The sequence below is a fragment of the Aplysia californica genome, unplaced genomic scaffold (assembly GCF_000002075.1).
Source record: "Aplysia californica isolate F4 #8 unplaced genomic scaffold, AplCal3.0 scaffold00376, whole genome shotgun sequence".
NCBI lineage: Eukaryota > Metazoa > Mollusca > Gastropoda > Aplysiida > Aplysiidae > Aplysia > Aplysia californica.
In genome coordinates, this window is record NW_004797646.1 from 389,201 (window position 1) to 408,043 (window position 18,843).

Below are 18,843 nucleotides of genomic sequence, written 5' to 3' on the forward strand. Positions count from 1 at the left end.
TGGAAGTCAAACGTTGTTACTGTATGAAAATGCGGGCTTTTTGCATGGATGATTAGAGTTATGTGTCAGCTATTTTCAAGACTACGACAGATTCAGCTTTACTGCAGCCTGCGCTCCCCCAGTGTATCCATCTCCGACTCGAGTACATAATTATAATATGCTGTCTTTCAGTTTTCCTCCATTTAGACGCCCAAACGTGAACTTATTCCTGCAAAAGTTTTGTCTTGCATACTTGCCTCATAAAAGGGAACCAAGGCCCAACCTTCTCCAGTGCCCCTTATGATTGTTTTGCAAGTTGATCTCGATTTTTTTCACCAGATCCTGATATTTTAACTCTAAAATCCTGATTTTTAGATTTCATAGAGTGGCAGGTTCTTTGATAATACAGAGAGAAACTTGCATTATTTGCATACTTTACTTGTTTTTCATTTATTCATTTGTTCATGCATTCAAAATGACCACTCATTTTAAAAATAATGAAAACATTTAGATCTATTGTTCAAAAAACAAAATACAAAAATAAGAAATGAGGTAGTAAAAGGTCTCTTACACAAAAGTGGTAAGTGAGAAATTGCCGAAACTAGACCTACTGCTGCGCTGGGGTCACTGCCGCGGTCAGGCACATCGACTCTATAATATATTTTGTTCATGCCTGAGTGCGAGAAATTGACTGTGAATCTTGTTGACATTTGATTTAGTGGGTTAATTTTTATAAATATAATGACTTTGTTATACATGTATAGGATGCAGTCTTGTCTGAACCCTGTCTTTTTACTCTGCAGTGAGCAATGGCAGAAGTCAGCTGCCTGGAGATGGAGATTGTGATCATTATCGGACACAACTCGTGGCATTGTGCACCCTGCCAGGCCAGGTTCTCGGGACAGACCAGCATTGACCACCACATCTGGAGTAAACACAAACATGTTTTTGGCTCCCTTGATGTCACATTCTCAAGGAACCAAGCAAACTTTCCATTGTCTTCCCTGGATGGAAAGCAGAAGATCAGGGACTTTGTGGGTGCAAATCTGGCCCCCACCTGTGATGGATTACCAGAAGAACCAACGTCCATTTTGGCAGGTCATTCTGAGAGCCAGGAAGAGACAAACTTGGATCAAGTTCCCTGTCTGGCTGGCGGCGCTTTGATGGCAGGGGTGTGCAACATAGAGCCGTTCTCTTTCACAGAAGTTACCTCCTCGGGGAGGCTGAACGGTCTGTACGACTCCGTAGAGAGTCAGGGAGGTTTTTGTCATATGGGTCATGGTGTTCACTTGAAGGACCCAGTCATCACCTCAGCGGGCATGTCACAACACCCAACTCTGTGTCAGCCTGATGGGTCTGTTGTTCTTGCTTTAAAGTCGGCGAATAATGGACTGCAGAATGCTAAGGATTCATATTCTGGTCTCGTTGAGCAACATGACTCAAACATTCTCGCAAACAAAAGCTGTCATGGGTTGTATAATTGTAGGGGTAGAAATGTTTCATCAAGTAATTGCCTGAGTGGATCTGGTGAAGACAGCGAGTTCAGCAGTGAAGAAGAAACAAGCACGGCCATCAGTTGTGTGCTGGATGCTCTAGAGAGGTGCATGGACTCTGACAGAAGCCTGGGTGTCCTTCAACACTTGGGTGCTTTCATGTCTCCTGTGTGTGACACGCCAACAGCTGACAATGTCCTCCCTAACTCTCATTCGTCTGTGTCTACTGTGTGTTTTGCTGAACGTCATACAAAAGATGGTCTTGATACAGTTTATGATGTCCTTTCGCAAACCGGTGGTGACCGAAAGTACAATGACACACATCACTCAGTGCCAGTCTCTGTGGATACTGTTCACCAGATGGGAGTGGGGTGGGGGAATTGTGGCCTGGAGCCTGCTGCATCTATCATGTCTCTTCGTGAGGCCAACAGTTGCCACTTGGATTCTTCGACTGACTCGCTGACCAGTACTGGAAGCTGGAAGGATGACACGGATAAGGAAGATGTTCTGAGATCTGTGATAAATGTGTTCAGAAACTATGTGAGTTTTTCAGTGGGTGCTTGCTCTGAGATGAGGGAGCGGCCAGCGGGTGAGGACAAAGAGGGGAAGGTTATTGACCTGCCACAGCGAGGGGAAGATGTTCAAGGCCATGATGATCTTTGTTCTAGGTTGTTGATGGATGTTATTTCTGAAGACTTGGAGCACTGGGATCACAGAGACAGCCATACCTCGCCACACATGAACAATTCTGCTGATATTTGTGACAATTCTCCATCTGACTGCATTTCTAAACTTTCTTCATGGGATGTTGATAGCATCAGTAAGCCAAGAGACAAAGTGTCAACGACTGCTACTAGTATTAATGACAATGTTGACAATTGCAGTGTTTCAGTAAATAGTACTCAAGATAATACTGTGGCAAGAACTGCCAAATCTGTGACATTAAAAACTGTAGAGAAACGAGAGAAAGAAGTTGATAGCTCAACTCCTGGTAGAACAAACTTTTTGATACTCGGTGAATGTTCAGAAGATTTTGATTTGAAATCTTGGCCCACTTCAAAGAGGATAAAAATAGCACAAGGAACAATTGAGAGACAAGAAAGCACCTCCAAAGGGTCGCGGGTGAAATCGTCCACTGCAAAACAGTCTGTCGGTAGAAAGCAATCCGCAAAAAGCAAAAATAACAGGATGTCTCAAGCAAAAAGCGTGACGTCTAATGAGGTGAAGGTGAAGCCTTTCCCGTCCAAGCTAGCCCTGAGGCCAGGTACACGCGATCAGTCCTGGCCACACATCACTACAGCTGATGATGTCAAAGACTTGTCTGGAGTCCTGGCAGGAGCTGGGAGTCTGCGGACAGTCACAGGAGAAGGGATAAGCTCAAAGCATTTTGGCAACAAACTGAAGAAGAAGGATGACAAGGCTGCTGAAGGAGGTTCTGATGCTGTCTTATCTGGTTGCCAGGCTCCTAAACCTGATGGGAAGGCTGCTAGTGTCAAAGTGAACCCTGCGAAGGGAAAGAAGGGTTCACGACTCAATGCAGCGGTGTCCAGAAAGAAGAAAGATGGAGCAGAATCCTCGGACAAGTGGAAAGTTTGCTCTGTGTGTGACAGACGGTGAGTAGTCTTATTCTCCTTCCCTCTCAGCAGAGTCGGCACTCATCACTGTGTTTCTCTACTGTCACTTACTCTCTCTACAATTCATCAACATGATGTGAACACAACTGTGATATTATTGAATGTAGTTCTTTGATGAAGAATTATTCTGTCTTCAAATGAAAAAGTGAAAGTGTGATGACCAAGAGTCAATGACTTGAAACAAGATTTTCTTAATAGTGGATTAGAGTTCAACTCCATAAAAAGACTTTGAAAATACACCATGACAGGTGTGAGAGTCAGTGTGTCTGAGGTGTAAAAAGATATGATGTTGACACTCATTATAAAAGTAGAAGCAGACAGGTTTTTTAATTCTTACATTTGTCAGGAAAAAAAGAAGGACGCCGTCCTTTCTATTGGGTAGAGATGAAGGCATTACTCTAAAAAATTGATACTGCTCTACGATTTACAGATTTTAAATACTCTGGTCATACAGTGATTTAAAAGGTCATAGAAATTTTTTGCCTTTTTTTTTCTGACAGCTGTCTTGAAAAAAGAATGTACACAGTTCTTTGAACCGATGTCTATGATGTAGCAGTTAAAAGCGCTTCACAGTCGCATGCACGAAAACAGAGTTCGATTCCCAAGTTGGTAGAAATCTTTATCATCAAGCATCTCAGTCTTTCTGCTGGGATATTGTATTCCTGTCAACTCGGGTTAGCCCTGATAGGCAGGGTCAAAGCTCATCTCCTTAACGATCTAAATTTGAGTCTATGGGTGCATAAAAACACCACATTAGGAAAAAACAACTGCCCATTTAGACATGGCCGGCACGGTATCATAGTGAGACTTGTCGGTAGTTGGCAAGGAAAATGTCTGGTGTTGATAACAGTACTGTAGTTTAAGTTGTCAGTGAGGTATACATGTGTTGGGCTGTTTGGGCATTTCCATGGTGATTGAGTAGTTACCTTTTTAGGAACTAATTTGCATGTTCTTGTTTTTCAGATTTTCTACTGTTGGAGCCCTCAATCGTCATTTGAAGGTGAATGCTGGCTCCAGTGGCATCTGCAAGTGCAAGGTAAGTACAGTGGAACCTGTCTAAGAGGGCCACCCATTGTGAAGGAGAAAAGTGGTTGTCTCAGACATCTTACACAGTGTCATATATTTTTTTTAATCCGTAAGGAAGAAATAGGAAGTTACTGTTTGAATGAATGATTGTCTGTGGTAGTAAGAGAGGAAGTTTGACTGTATTAAAATAAATGGCCCCTGTGGGTAGCCAATTTTCTGCTTTAGGAATGTACTTGTTTTTTGTGTTGCTCTTAGAGTATGTATCTGTATATAACTCCAAAGGTGTAGTATTTAAATCCCTCCTGTGGTGGAATGATGCATTTGATGTAAATGTAAATTTTGTCAGCTTTACTTCTCCTTTCATATTGAATTTTAGTGAGAGTAATATTTAATTTTAAAAATATTTTTTTAAAATGTATACCTGCATGTGTTTTTATGGTCCTGTACAGCCAAGGAAAATTTCCCTCTGGGATAATAAAGTACTATCTTATCTTATCTTATCTCTTCTTTTCAAATTTGAAAAGTTCCATTTTCTTAATATTATCTTTCACATCAAATGTGAAGTTGAATAAATTCGTCTACTCTGTGAGTTTTTGAACCAAGCTATCTTATTTCATGAAAGGTTTGTATGTATATTTGTCTGGCTTTTGTTTGTGACTGTCGTGCATGTTTGTGCACTATCTTTGAGTTAACAAGGTACTGAACTGGTAGTCAAAATTAACATATTGCTGAGTAATGGTAATATCTCTTCTTTTCAGTTAACCTTTTGTAAAATTCTGTACTTTGTATTTACTTTGGAATGTTATATTGTGTGTACGTATATGATTATAATATGATACAGTAATTATAATTGTCTCGTACTTTACATTTTATGAAGTCAAGTCATGATTTTGCTTTACTCTGTGTGATCCTTGTCTTGTGTGTGTGTGTGTATGTGTTTGTGTGTGTGTTTGTGTGTGTGTGTCGACTAACATGTCTGTGTGTGCCTGTGTGTTCCACATCTTAATGTATGTGTTTGTGTGCATGCATGTGCGTGTTTTACTGACCAGTCTGTTCTGTGTGTCTGTGTGATTTTTAACTTCGTGTGTGTATGTGTGTGTGTGTGTGTGTCTCTATTCCTGACCTGTTTGCTTGTCCCTGTCCCTGACGTATCTGTCTGTGTGTCCTCAGGTGTGTCACCGCAAGTTCCACAGTCTGTTCCAGCTGAACCTCCACGTGTACAAATGTCACGAGACAAAGGCCAAACCGACGTGCTTCAAGTGTAACTCCCAACTGGCCCATGTGCGTGGCCTGGCGCAGCATCTACAGGTAGGGGGCGCTTTGCCCCAGCTCAGCTCGCCTCAGTTTGGCTCTCCCGGGATCTTGTGTCTGTATTCTGAGATCATCTTCCCTGACTCACATGCCAAGAGGGGAGAATTTTTATAGAGAGTTTGGGTCTTTCTGCTGGGAAGGTGTATTCCTCCCAGCCCGCGTTGGCCCTGACAGGCAGGGTCGAGAGCCTACCTCTCAAATGATCAAATTTGTTTTGATTTGGGGGGGGGGGGTTGTATGTAGAAATACCTACCTATTACACACTCGCATGCTGCCAGTGCTGGTTTATCGCTTAGTGTGTAGAATCGACCATCACCTGTTTTATAAGCTAAACGTCTTTCACGAGAATGAAATTTAGTGGCAAGTTATTCAACATATGTCACAACGCGGTGGAATCAGGCGCTTGTCAATTTTTGGGCACATAAAGTTATTTGTATCATCTGAAAGCTTATTTATTTGCCTTGCTTCCAATAAACAAAATATCCATTTATCTTGAATAGAATTGAAGATGTTTGCGATTGAAGGAAGGGAGGTCGCTTGGTTTAAGTGGTGAACAGGGTCCCCACCAGGTCGGGAAATAGGGAAAAAGTCGGGAATTTTGAGATGGGTTGGGAGGTCGAGAAAAAGTCGGGAATTTTGTGATGGGTCAGTAAGTCGGGAAAGGATAGGGCCTGTGTAATATTAGTAGTGTAGCTATCCATGGTTGATGAATCATGAAGAAGAAACGTAAATGAATCACTGTGGCGGCAGGTGGAAGTGTATGTGTGACACCGAGGCTTGATTGGGAAGAATCAAGATCTACTTTCGCTTTCCTTACCATCCAGACATTTTCCGGTTATAGTCTGAAAGATAACGCAACATTTGTAGCATGCAGGTTGTGCATTACAGATGCTGTGTCGCCTTGAAAATAAATCAATACTAAAAACTTGTCCTCTGCTGTCACTTGTGAAAAAAGAAAAGAAAAGAAAGTTATGCAAGCGTCTTGTCACGTTCGCAATCGTGAGCGGTCAATGAACCTGTGAGTGTGAGTACCGGCGGTCTGAGCACTGTGAAGTATAGAACTCCGGAATGGGGGGGGGGGGGGGGGTTGAAGGCAACGCTAGAGGTCAAAAACTTAACTTGGAAGCAAATTTTTAGTATTTAGAATTTTGAAAACGAGCTTACAATAAGAGCTCCCTGCAAACCGCGCGTTGGTGCAGGCCTTGTGTGGAATCGGGGCCTGTCATGCCTTGTTATTGAACTAAAGTATTCATGTTTCATTGGATGGGGTGATTGTAATTTATACCTATATTTTAACTTTCTGTTCAAGATTGGCAGATTTTCAGTGTCACTGCATCTTGCCCTCCCTCAGTTGTTACACCTCTCTCACTGAATAGGTCTACTTGAGCCATTCAAGTTATTACACAAATATTACTCTACTTTGAGTTTTGGGCTATAGTTTTCGTCTTCACGTTTATTATACGAATCACGACACCCAGACTGGTTATTGACAATCGATTATATTCTAGTTCTAGGTCTTTTCTCAGGCTCACAACAGGATTAATTTTTTAATAGAGCCTATAGTTTATGTAGGCTAATATGATGAGGGGAAAGTATAAATAAGTAAGAACAGACTGAAATACCAAAGTCACACAAGATCCCAGTGCCACACTGACATGTTGTTGACTGGATATAGTGTACCTACATGTGTGTGTGTGTGCGTGTGTGTGTGTATTCACAAACATATACATATATACAGGTATTAGATATAAATGGAGCATGTGCCGTCATTGTTATGTAACATGCCCCTGGAAAATAGATGAGGCTCCTCCCTTGGAAAATTGAGAAGCTGGGTTGGCAGTCACCCAGCATTATAATCGTCTATTGTTTGAAGACTATTACAAAATGTACATTTGCATTCATTTATAAACATTTTGACTTTTTATCATTGATAGATGGGTTTTTTGGGGATCATTCTTGATGCGCAGCGGCCTGATTTTTCCCTTGAATTGGTCTTAATTTCCAGGATTTGGTGGGGACCCTGGGTGAAATTAGCGAGAAAATGGCATCCAAAGTTTGGTTACTCCATTAGCTGCAGAGTCTTTGAAAACTGAAAAATGACATATTTTTTTGCCTTTAATCGTTTTTCACAAAATTCACTTGGACATGTATTTTATATGGACCTAAAAGACGTTAAGCCAAAAAATACAAATTCAATAAAAAAAATTCCAAATTTCTCATTTTTTGTTATTTTGACGAGTGCTTGATTTCACCATGCTGCCTCTTATATGTTTTAAACCCTCAAAGCACATTATTTCAGAAGAGGAAAAAAACTGCTTCTTTTTATGTTTTTTTAATTTTTTATTATTCTTATATTGTGCATGTTTTGTTTGTTTCTTTTAAACATTAAGAATTTAAACTTTGTCAAAATATTATCTCGGCATTTTCCAGTCTCTTGTATCAATGGGGGACACACAAAAACACCTACATTTAAGGGAGAAAAAAAAATTTTCTTTTTCCTCCAGAAACACCATGGTTGTCTGATGAACAAGTCCCAGAACACGCCGACCAAAAGTCGCACATTCAAGTGTGTCATCTGTGGCGTGTACATCCTCAACCAGCCCAGCATTGTCGCTGCACACCAGCGCAAGCACGCCACGGTAACTTTGCCTCTCCCTCGGTGGCTCTTCTGGGGGGGGGGGGGAGGTTCTTCTTTTATTGTTGTTTTGTTCATCTTTTTTTTTTTCCACTTTCCCATCAGAACTTTGCTTATGTTGGGGGTTGGCGGGTTCTCCGGTGTTGTATTCTACTTCTTTCCTATCAAACATTAAAAAAAAAAAATTTTTTTTATTTGTTTGTTTGTTACTCTCTTGTTACGCCTAATTTTCAGCACTTATGTGACCTTATCGTGTTGCAAGTACTGTAGAACTCTTACTAAAATAAAGGGAACTCTGATTATATCCTTATTTCCCCAAATGGCAATAGAACACAGTTTATGTTCCTCTTCCCCACTACCCCTCCTGTAGCTGTGTTAGTATGTTACTATCTAGTGACACCTCTAATCTTTGGTTCTTGTATAAACTATTTGTGTTGCAAGTGCCGTAAAGCTCTTATTGAAACTAAAACTAAACAGTGCTCTCACAGCTATGTCTGTCTCTGTACATTGTCCAATCAAAACAGGATTCTCATCTTTACACACGTCTGTCTCTGTACGTCATCCTATGGCTCACTCATCTTTATTCATGTATGTTTCTGTAAATCATCAATTGAAATAATTCTGATCTTTACACATGTATTCGTAATCGTCCAGTCAAAACGGCATACTCACCTTTAGACATGTATGTACATCATCCAATCGAAACAGTATCCTCATTTTTACATATGTACATCCTCCCATCAAAACAGTATACTCATCTCTACTCATGTACATCGTCCAATCAAAAGAATTCTCATTTTTCCAGATGTACATTGTCTAATCGAAACAGTATACTCATCTTATGTACATTGTCCGATCATCTTCACTGTATATTCATCTTGACTCATTCATGTCTGTGTCCTTCGTCCAATCAGACTCGTCCGTTCCAGTGTGGTCAGTGCCAGGCACGTTTCCTGACACGCAGCTCCCTGAAGGTGCACATGGCGGCCCACACAGGCCGGATGTTTGAGTGTGACCTGTGCGGTCTGCTGTTTAAGAACAAGGCGAGCCGCTACTACCACAAGCTCACCCATCAGAGCTTACGTGGGGACTTCCTCTGTCAGGTGCGCCCTACTCAGCCTCTCACACCTCTTGATTTTTCTTTTTCTTTTTCTTCTTCTTTTTCTTCTTCTTTTTCTTTTTCTTCTTCTTCTTCTTCTTTTTCTTCTTCTTCTTCTTCTTCTTCTTCTTCTTCTTCTTCTTCTTCTTCTTCTTGTTCTTCTTCTTCTTCTTCTTCTTCTTCTTCTTCTCCTTCTTTTTCTTCTTTTTTTTCTTCTTCTTCTTTTTCTTAGTCTTCTTCTTTTTCTTCTTCTTCCTTTTCTTCCCTTTCTTCCTCTTCTTCATTTTTTTTGTCTCTCTTGTCGTGGGTCGTAAAGTTTCTCACAATTTTACTGTAATAAGTGTACAGTCAAACTTTGTTATACCGCCATCCTTGGAACGGGCATGAAGTTGGCGAAACAGCGGGGCTAGCAGTTTTATAAGGTTCCTCTGTCTAATAGCCCAAAACTGTCCAACATCGAGGAACATGATTCTGCTATGTGGTCTGTGTTTGAAAAGTTGGTCACCATTCTGTTTATGTACATCCTCGTTGTTTGTTTTCTTTTCCTTCTCAGGTCTGTGGTCAGCAGTTTGAATTTCAGCACAAGCTCTTGGCTGTAAGTATTAGTATTATTGATAGTGTGTAAACATATTTGATGATTATCTTCTACAAGTACAGTGGGACCTGCTCTAACGGTCACCTGTCCAAGACAATCTCCTGTACAAACAACCACGTCCCCCCCCCCCTTTCGTGTTTAAAAAAATTATAATGACACTGTCCTTATGTCCACCCACTGGTCTTAAATAACCACTTTACTCCTCGACAGTGGGTAGCTGTTTTGGACAATTTTGACGTTATATTGATATATATTGTTATTTTTAAAGTAAAATATTATATTGTTACATGTTTCAACGCTTTTCTTGTTTGCAAATTAATTGTAAACAAAAGTTTCATTGAAAGAATGTTTGTGTCTGTTTGCAATTTAAGCCCTTGCTTGCCACAAGCTTTCCACAGCTCAGCTGACTTGTAGAAAACAGGTTTTTGATTCTGTTGTAGAAAACACCTTTTTGATTCAGCACAGCTGTCTTGTAGAAACAGCTTTTGATTCAGTCATAGAAAACTTTTTGATTCAGTTGTAGAAAACTGCTTTTTGATACTTTGTCTTTCATCCTCAGCATGTGAAGATTCATTCCAAGGAGAAAAAGGAGAAGCCATCGCACAGCTGTGTGGAGTGTGGCAAGGTAATGTCACTGTAGTAACAAGGTTTTTAACACATACAGTCAAACCTGTGTAAGACGGCCACCCATTGTCAAGGAGAAAAGTGGCCGTATAGGACAGGTGGCCGTCTTAGGCAGGACTGATCAAGATAAAGGAAACAAACCATTCCCATCTGAGGCCCCAATCGAAAGTAGCCCCATTGTTGTTGTCTTTGTTGGTGTTGTTGCTGTTGGTTTGTATTTTGTTTGTAATTTTTATTTTGTCGCTGATTTTGCACAATGGTGACAATAAAACGAAATGTATCAGACAAGGAAGACCGAGTGCCATGTTAAAACAAACACATGGGTCGTCACCACTCAGAGAACGAGGGACGCTTCTGTAACAAGTTCATGTTGACGTCCTTTGTTACAGACTGGGTAAACAGTAACCACTCATCTCACTTACGATTTGTGTATGAGTTCTGGGCGGGGCTTATGGGTTATGAAGGATCACACGCTTACCTCACCAGCAGCTGAAAATTGGTAGCTATTGGTCAACAGTGGGAGGGGCCTACGCAACATGATCGGTTGGAGGGACTACCTAACAACAACGACAGGTGATTGAATTATGACGGCTCGCCCACAACGCCAGGGGCCAATGCACAATTTATGACAAAACGTAATGGAGTCACTAAGGTGACCGTCTTAGACAGGTATTATTGCTTAGTATTATAGGGGTTGTGTGTAAAATTATTGTGGCCCCGGCCGCGTTGGACTGGTGCCCGTTTTACACAGTTAAATTATATAGAAAAAACGCAAGGGGGGAAATGGAAAGTGGCCGTTTGTACAGGTGGCCGTCTTATAGAGGTGGCTGTCAGGGCAGGTTCGACTGTAGTTGCAAACTGGAGTCTGGTTAGACCTTTGTGGTAGGTTTTATTCAATAACCAATACAGCATGGTCTGCAGTATGATCTGCAATGAAAAACAGACAAGACAGTAAACATGAATGGCGAGCAATAAAACATCTAAAAGTGACAAACATATTGTCCCTGTTGTAGTCCAACTGTGTGAGTGTGTGAGCGCGCACCCGTGTGTGTGCATGCGTCTGTGTGTGCATGCCTTCGTGCTTGTGTGTGTGTGTGTGTGTGTGCAAGAACAAAAATCTGGAGCGACAAATAAGAGTGGACCATCGCAATGTCTATTGATGCATCTGTTTGTGTGTCTGTATATATTCATGTGTCTGTCTGTGCTTGTGTCTGTATGTCTATTCATGTGTCTGTCTGTGTGTACATATAGGTGTACAAAAGCAAGAAAAACCTGAAGCGCCATGTGAGTGTGGACCATCAGGGCATCAAGGACTACCAGTACAAGTGTGAACACTGCCACCAACAGTTTTTCTCTAGCTGGCAGCTGCGAGACCACATCGCCTGGAGACATTTTGGGGAGAAACCATACCACTGTCTGATCTGTGGACAGGTGAGTGGTGGACCGAGATCAGGGTCACTCTTTTGTTCCCTGTACTGACTGGAAATCTGGTCAATACAACACTCTTTCAACTGTCTGCTTCTGTGTCCCTCCAGCGTTTACTGTTTCTGCAAGTCCACGAATCTCGAACAGGAAAACAGTACCTATGTTTTCTTTGTATTGACTTCACAGGAGTTAGTAACTATCTATTTTGTCCAATAGTGTGCAACTTTAACTGAGTGGTAACTGTCTATCCTTTTAGTTCTATATTCTGTATCTTTGACTCACAACTATCCATCCATTTTGTCCAGTAATGTGTACCTGTGACCGTACTGTTCCTCCCCACAGGGCTTTGTGTGTAAACCGACCCTTGTGCGACATCAGAGGAAAGTACACACCGGAGACAAACCACACAGCTGCCAGTATTGTGGTGAGAGGTTTCTGGAGAAGGTGAGTTCTCTGCCAGAATCTTTGTGTCATGATGTGCTCTGTCTTGTTGTGCAATGTATGTGGTGTTATATTGGGTTGTGTCGTGTTGTTGGGAAAGGTTTCTGGAAAAGGTGAGACTTCTGCTAGTTAGCTTACTTGTATTGTGTTGTGTCATGGGGAGAGGAGGAGGTGTGTGTTAGTTCACTTGCAGGGATGGAAATTTTCTGTAAATTTACGGAAACCCGCAATGTTCATTTGCTCCTTGAGTTTCCGTAAGTGGGACCTGACTTTCTTCTCAGAAAGTGCTTCTCTCTCACTCTTTCTTTCTCTTTTCGTCTCTTTGTTCCTGTCTCTGTATCTTTCTCCCATTCTGCCACGTCTTTTTATCATCCCTCCTCCCCAATCCTTTCTCTCTCTCTCTCTCTCTCCCTCTCTCTCTCTCTCTCTCTCTTTCTCTCTCTCTCTCTCTCTCTCTCTCTCTCTCTCTCTCTCTCTCTCTCTCTGTGTGTGTGTGTGTTAGAGTTGGGTCGCGAGCGCGAGAACGGAACTGAATCGCCGCTCTTCCCTGCGAAACGCGATTTGCGATTCACTTCAGCGGAACAGTATCACCTTCCGAAAAAATCCACTCCCCAGTCGCTGTCACCACCTTGTGGCTTGTTTGTAACCTACTGCTGAGTCGCGAGTCGAGTCATGAGCGCGAGAACGGAACGGAACATTTAGTACGGCTCCCCTTATTTTACAAAAGATGGCATAGTCCAATCCCCTATTAAAACAAAATGAACGGGTTCCAACCAATCGACAGAATGAATTTTATGGAGCCTTTGTTTTAGTTTAGCGAATCATGGGGGGGGGGGGGGGGGATTTATGGGGGTCGTTAATTGAGGTCTGTATCGCAGCGTAACGAAGGGCGGGGGGCGGAGAGGATGGCGGGACAACAAGAGTGGGACTCGCAAAGTGGCATTGATATGACATTTTTCCGTTTCACGCATACAACGAGCCCGAGACTTAGTGTTCCATGAGCGCTTGCATACTCGCGATTCATTGAAGCCGACTGAATCGTGAATCGCCACTCTCAAATTTGGCGAGCAGGATCCAGCTTTACTGTGTGTGTGTGTAAATTTTGGACTGATCTGTTTCCATCCCTGTACTTGTGTTGTCTTGTGTCATGTCAGGTCATATTATATTGGTTGTGTGTAGGTGTCAGTTTGTGTTGTGTATGGTGAGAGGTTTTGCGAGAAGGTGAGCTCTTTACTGGCTTACATGTGTCAGATTATATGGTGTCATGTCTTCTAGCATTGGTTTGTGTCATGTCGGAATGGGTCGTGTCAGCTTGTGTTGTGTCGTGTTGTAGTGAGAGATTTGTGGAGAAGGTGAGCTTTGCATTAGCATACACGTGTTGTGTCTTGTGTTGTTCCATAGTGATTGTCTTTTTGTGTGTGCTGTTTTTGTCAGGTTTTAGGTGTACATGTATTTGAAAGGCTTGTCGTATGTTGAATGGGCTGGTATACATAAAACATGTCCCTGTGTTAGCTGTCAAATTTTTAAAAAATAAATATTTGTTAACATTTTTTTTTTTGTGTGTGTGTGTGGGGGGGGGGGTTATTTTATGAGCACCTATAGCCATCATGAAGTAGGCATTATAGAATCCTCATCATAATCATTACTATTATCATGATTGTTATTAGTATTATTAAATGTGGTTTCTTAGAATACTGCTGAGAATATATGGAGGGAAAAGAAGTCTAATGAGGTAGTGCTAGATGAAGCCTGAGTGGGACGCTCACTGTTAAAAACAATCAGGAAACGACAAATTCAGTTTTTGGGACACCTGAATAGACTTAAAGGTCTTGAATATCTAGCTCTCACTGGCAAAATTAAAGGCAAATGAGGCAGGCAGGGGTAGGCCCAGAGCAACCTACTTAGAGAACTTAAACAAATGGGTAACGGGGAAAGATCAGGGAAACGTAGCTTTTTTAAGAGCATCAGAGCAGAGGAATAAATGGAGAACCATTATCGCCGATGTCTGTCGCAGATTTGGCACTGGATGATGATGGGTATTATTATATTATTATCATTCAAATTCTTCTTCATCTTCTTCTCTATATAATCATTACAAGATGTTGACGGGTTCCTTGTCTCTGTCCCCCCCCCCCCCCCCCCCCCCCCCAAAAAAACACCCTGTAGCACAAGCTGGAGCTGCATGAGGTAAAGGCCCACACCCGCGTGTACCCGCTCCACTGCCCTCACTGCAACAAGGGCTTTGTTCGAGCCGCGGTCCTCAAGTGTCATCTGCGCACCCACACGGGCGAGCGACCCCACCTGTGCAGCATTTGCGGCAAACGCTTCCAGAAGTCGAACCACTTGACACGGCACAGCAAGGTGTGCGCCAAGAAGAACGCGGCCGTCTCGGCCGGCAGTGCCAGCAGCTACATGTATGACATCGGCAGTCTGCCTGACGCGACACTGACGGCACAGCTGCCACAGGTCATCACCACCTACCTGTCGGCGCCGGGCGGAGGGAATGCCAGTATCTTACAGCTCACCTCCTCCCTGCTGGAACACACGTGTTGACACACATGTATCTAGAACACACATGTTGACACACCTGTATCCAGAGCACATGTGTTGACACACCTGTATCAACAACACATGTGCTGACTCACAGAACACACGTGCTGACACACCGGTATTTAGCTAGCATCGCACAATTAAGGGGCCTTCCAGTGTCAGCATTTGGTTTTGGTGGAGACATGCTTTAACATAACCCATATACAGGGTTCCCGCGACCTCCTTGAATTCAAGGAGTCCTTGAAAACTGCTTGAATTTGCATTCAAGGAAAAATCTCCTTGAAAACCCCTTGAATTTTGCCAGATCGGACAGGAACACAGGGTGACTGCCAGGCCGCGGGATCCCGGGTGCCCCTGAGTTCATTTTTGCTGGTCGCGATTGTGATATAGGCCTACTATTCATTCGGCTTTTCCCGGCCCGAGAGTATGTTACCCGCTCACTGGCGGTTATGGCGGCAACTAGTGGAAGTGTATGTGCGATACCGAAGCTCGAATGGGAAAATCAGGGTCTGCTTTCGTTTACGCCCAGAAATTTGCCGGTGGGGCCTATAGTAGTCTGATAACGCCACATTTGTAACATGCTGGTTCTGCATTACAAACGCGGTGAAAATAAATCATTTGTCCTGTGCTGTCGCTTGTGAAAACAAAAGAAAGGGGAAAAAAATTATACAAGCTTCTTGTTGGGCTCGCCATCGTGACTGGTCATTTAACCTGTGCGTTTTCGTCACATCGTGAGTATCGGCGAAGGTTGAGGTCACCAAAGTTCATGCAAAGTCTGAGCCCTACGAAGTATAGGACTCGGGAATGTGGATATTATTGATTTTTTTTTAAAGGCGCATGCGGGGGAGGGGGTTGGCGGGATGGGGTTGAAGGAAACACTGGATGACAAAAACTGAACTTGGAAGCAGATTTTACTTTCCGGAATTTTGATTGCTATTAGATCTAAATCTAGATCTTCATCTCTCTGCAAAGCGCGTGTTGGTGCAGGACTTGTGGAATCAGTATCTGTCTCACTCAAACCTTGTAAGTCGGGTTTTTTTTAAACTTAAGGGTTCCCGTTTCATTGGGCAGGTGATAGTAAATTATATGCATTGTACTATATTCAATATTTTAGTTTTCTGTTCAAGATTCGCAGATTTTCAGTGTCACTGCATCTTGCCCTCCCACAGTTCTTACTCCTCTCACACTGAATAGGTCTACTTGAGCTGTTTATAGTTTATGTTATTACTCTACTTTGAGTTTGAGCTATAATTTTTGTCTTTCAAGTTTATTATATAAACTTTGACTCCCAATCTGGTTCTTGATGGTCGATATTCTGGTTCTAGACATTTTCTCAGGCTCAAAGCAAGATTCATTTTTATATAGTTTATATAGGCGAATATGATGAGGGGAAAATATAAATAAGTATAAGAACAAACTGAAATACCTAAGTCACACAGTATCCCAGTGCCACACTGACGTTTAGTTGACTGGATATAATGTACCTACATGTGTGCGCGTGTGTGTATATATTATATATATAAAATATAAATGGAGCATGCACTGTCATTGTTATGTAACATGCCCCTGGAGAATGGATGAGCCCACCTGGAAAATTGAGAAGCTGGGTTGGCAGTCACCATGGGAACAGTTTTTGTTGGAAATCGAAACTATGATATGATTCCTTTCCGACAAGTGTAGGCCTATCGAAAATAGGCTTTCGTCATGAATTTCTTGACCAAACCTCCTTGAATTTTACAAATTTCTCCTTGAAACCTCCTTGAAACCTCGTTGAATTTGATGGGAAGTTCATGGCAGGAACCCAGCATATATAAAAAAGGTAGGAACAACATCAAATTAAATAACATTACGCTATATAAAAACAGAAAATAGTAAAACAACACATCAGAACAATAACAAGAAAAAAATTAACACCCCGACAAATTAAAACACAACAAAGAAGGAAAAATAAAAGAGAAACAGCAATATAAATAGCATGTAATGTGTTGTTCAAGTAAAAAATAACAAATCAATGTGGTGTCAACAAGTGAGAAAGAGACAAAGTGAAGCTGAAGTGAAAATAAACTTTCTTTATAAAAAGTAAAGAGGTTCGGTTTCTTTTTCTTTTCTTTTGAAAATTTTTTTATTCCCCAGCAGTGGTTTTGTTTTTAGTGGGGTTTTGGTTTTTTTTAATACAAAAATTGCAGCCGCGATTCGCGGACCAAAAAATACTAAAAATCGCGGCCGCGACAAATGCAGATGCTAGATTTAGTAGAAGACACATGCTGATACGCTAGTATCCTTAGAGGAATATTTTACATTGTTTGCAAAAATCTACTTATGTTGTATATCCAGTGGACAGTTTCTACTTACTACCCGGAGACTAATAATATGCTATTTATAGACCAGATGTTGTTATCGCCTGCGGCTAGTTCTGGGTGCCACCCGGTGGAGACTGAGACTGCTGATAATTGTCCTGGATGTTGAATCAAACGCACAAAACTTTTTCACTGGGTCTGGAGACATTTGTTTTCTGTAACAAACGGAAGGTGTGAATACAGCTCTCACTTGCATCTTCCACTCAATAGTTGACTAATCAACATAATTAGCTCTCTTGGTTTTCCCAAAACTGTCGACTTTGCGGCGGAAAATGTATGAATGTAGTCTGTGTGTCGTGTGATGGTAGCAGGCTGTCTGTATTTGTGCTTTCGTCTCGCACGTACACTTATGACGCCGACACTGTTGTGTCGACTGTGCCATTAAGCCCTGCCCTTGTCTGCGTTTTAATGCCCTGTCGAATAACGCCTTATAGTTCTCAGACTTGCAGAGATTGTTTTTGTTTTTTTGTTTTTTCAAATGTCAGTTTATAAATGTGATTATTGCTCTTTGTTGCGGCCTTGGTGAGGGCATGACTAGAACAGGCTGGAATTCAAAAGACCTCAGGGAACTTCATTGTATTTTGTGGTTTGTTGCCTCATGTTGTGTAATGTAGACAGAGAAGACTCGAGTTGGTTTTTCAGTATTTCCTGTAACCCAGTGATGTTGTTGATATTTATACATCTCCCGATGCCATCATATATCCCCTATTTGTGGAATAGTGTACACATTATGTTTGTTCACTCAAGTTAACTTTTAGTGGAATACTGTACAGTGTACACTCTATGTTCACTCAAGTTAACTTTTAGTAGAATACTGTACAGTGTACACTCTATGTTCACTCAAGTTAACTTTTAGTAGAATACTGTACAGTGTACACTCTATGTTCAGTCAAGTTAACTTTTAGTGGAATACTGTACAGTGTACACTCTATGTTCACTCAAGTTAACTTTTAGTAGAATACTGTACAGTGTACACTCTATGTTCACTCAAGTTAACTTTTAGTAAAATACTGTACAGTGTACACTCTATGTTCACTCAAGTTAACTTTTAGTGGAATACTGTACAGTGTACACTCTATGTTCACTCAAGTTAACTTTTAGTGGAATACTGTACAGTGTACACTCTATGTTCACTCAAGTTAACTTTTAGTGGAATACTGTACAGTGTACACTCTATGTTCACTCAAGTTAACTTTTAGTAGAATGCTGTACAGTGTACACTCTATGTTCACTCAAGTTAACTTTTAGTAGAATGCTGTACAGTGTACACTCTATGTTCACTCAAGTTAACTTTTAGTAGAATACTGTACAGTGTACACTCTATGTTCACTCAAGTTTGTGTACATTTCCCCTCAACGACGTTGTTGCAATGCCAGTGTTTTCCTATTTCTACCACCTGATATTACAAAGCATGAAAAACTTGTATTACAAACATCTGTGATCTGTCTACAACTACATCATACCTCAACCATGGTTCATGTTTATCCAGAAGGGCCAGGCTTGACTTGCCAGCCATAGAGTGTTATGTAACTTCTGACATAGTCTGATTTACACAGGCTGTGCTATACCCGGTACATATGTCAATCATTCAATGATAAACTATATAACCATGTTGGAAGGGAGAGCTTGTTTCTGTATTTTGCACTCTCGTACTTTTGCCTACCTCAAAAGGAC

General features: G+C 41.6%; 1 protein-coding gene across 1 annotated transcript in view; it reads left to right on the forward strand.

Moving 5' to 3' along the window:
- The window catches only part of LOC101847747, a 20,645-nt gene extending 4,644 nt beyond the window's left edge, over positions 1-16,001 (forward strand). Inside the window, exons 2-11 of the mRNA XM_005103515.3 lie at positions 783-3,085; positions 4,070-4,142; positions 5,303-5,440; positions 7,948-8,082; positions 8,993-9,181; positions 9,731-9,772; positions 10,332-10,397; positions 11,648-11,827; positions 12,164-12,265; positions 14,429-16,001. Of these exons, the coding sequence (XP_005103572.1) occupies positions 789-3,085; positions 4,070-4,142; positions 5,303-5,440; positions 7,948-8,082; positions 8,993-9,181; positions 9,731-9,772; positions 10,332-10,397; positions 11,648-11,827; positions 12,164-12,265; positions 14,429-14,815 (3,609 nt within the window). The 5' untranslated portion in view covers positions 783-788 and the 3' untranslated portion in view covers positions 14,816-16,001. The remainder of the gene's footprint in view (positions 1-782; positions 3,086-4,069; positions 4,143-5,302; positions 5,441-7,947; positions 8,083-8,992; positions 9,182-9,730; positions 9,773-10,331; positions 10,398-11,647; positions 11,828-12,163; positions 12,266-14,428) is intronic.
- Positions 16,002-18,843: the final 2,842 nt, after the last annotated feature.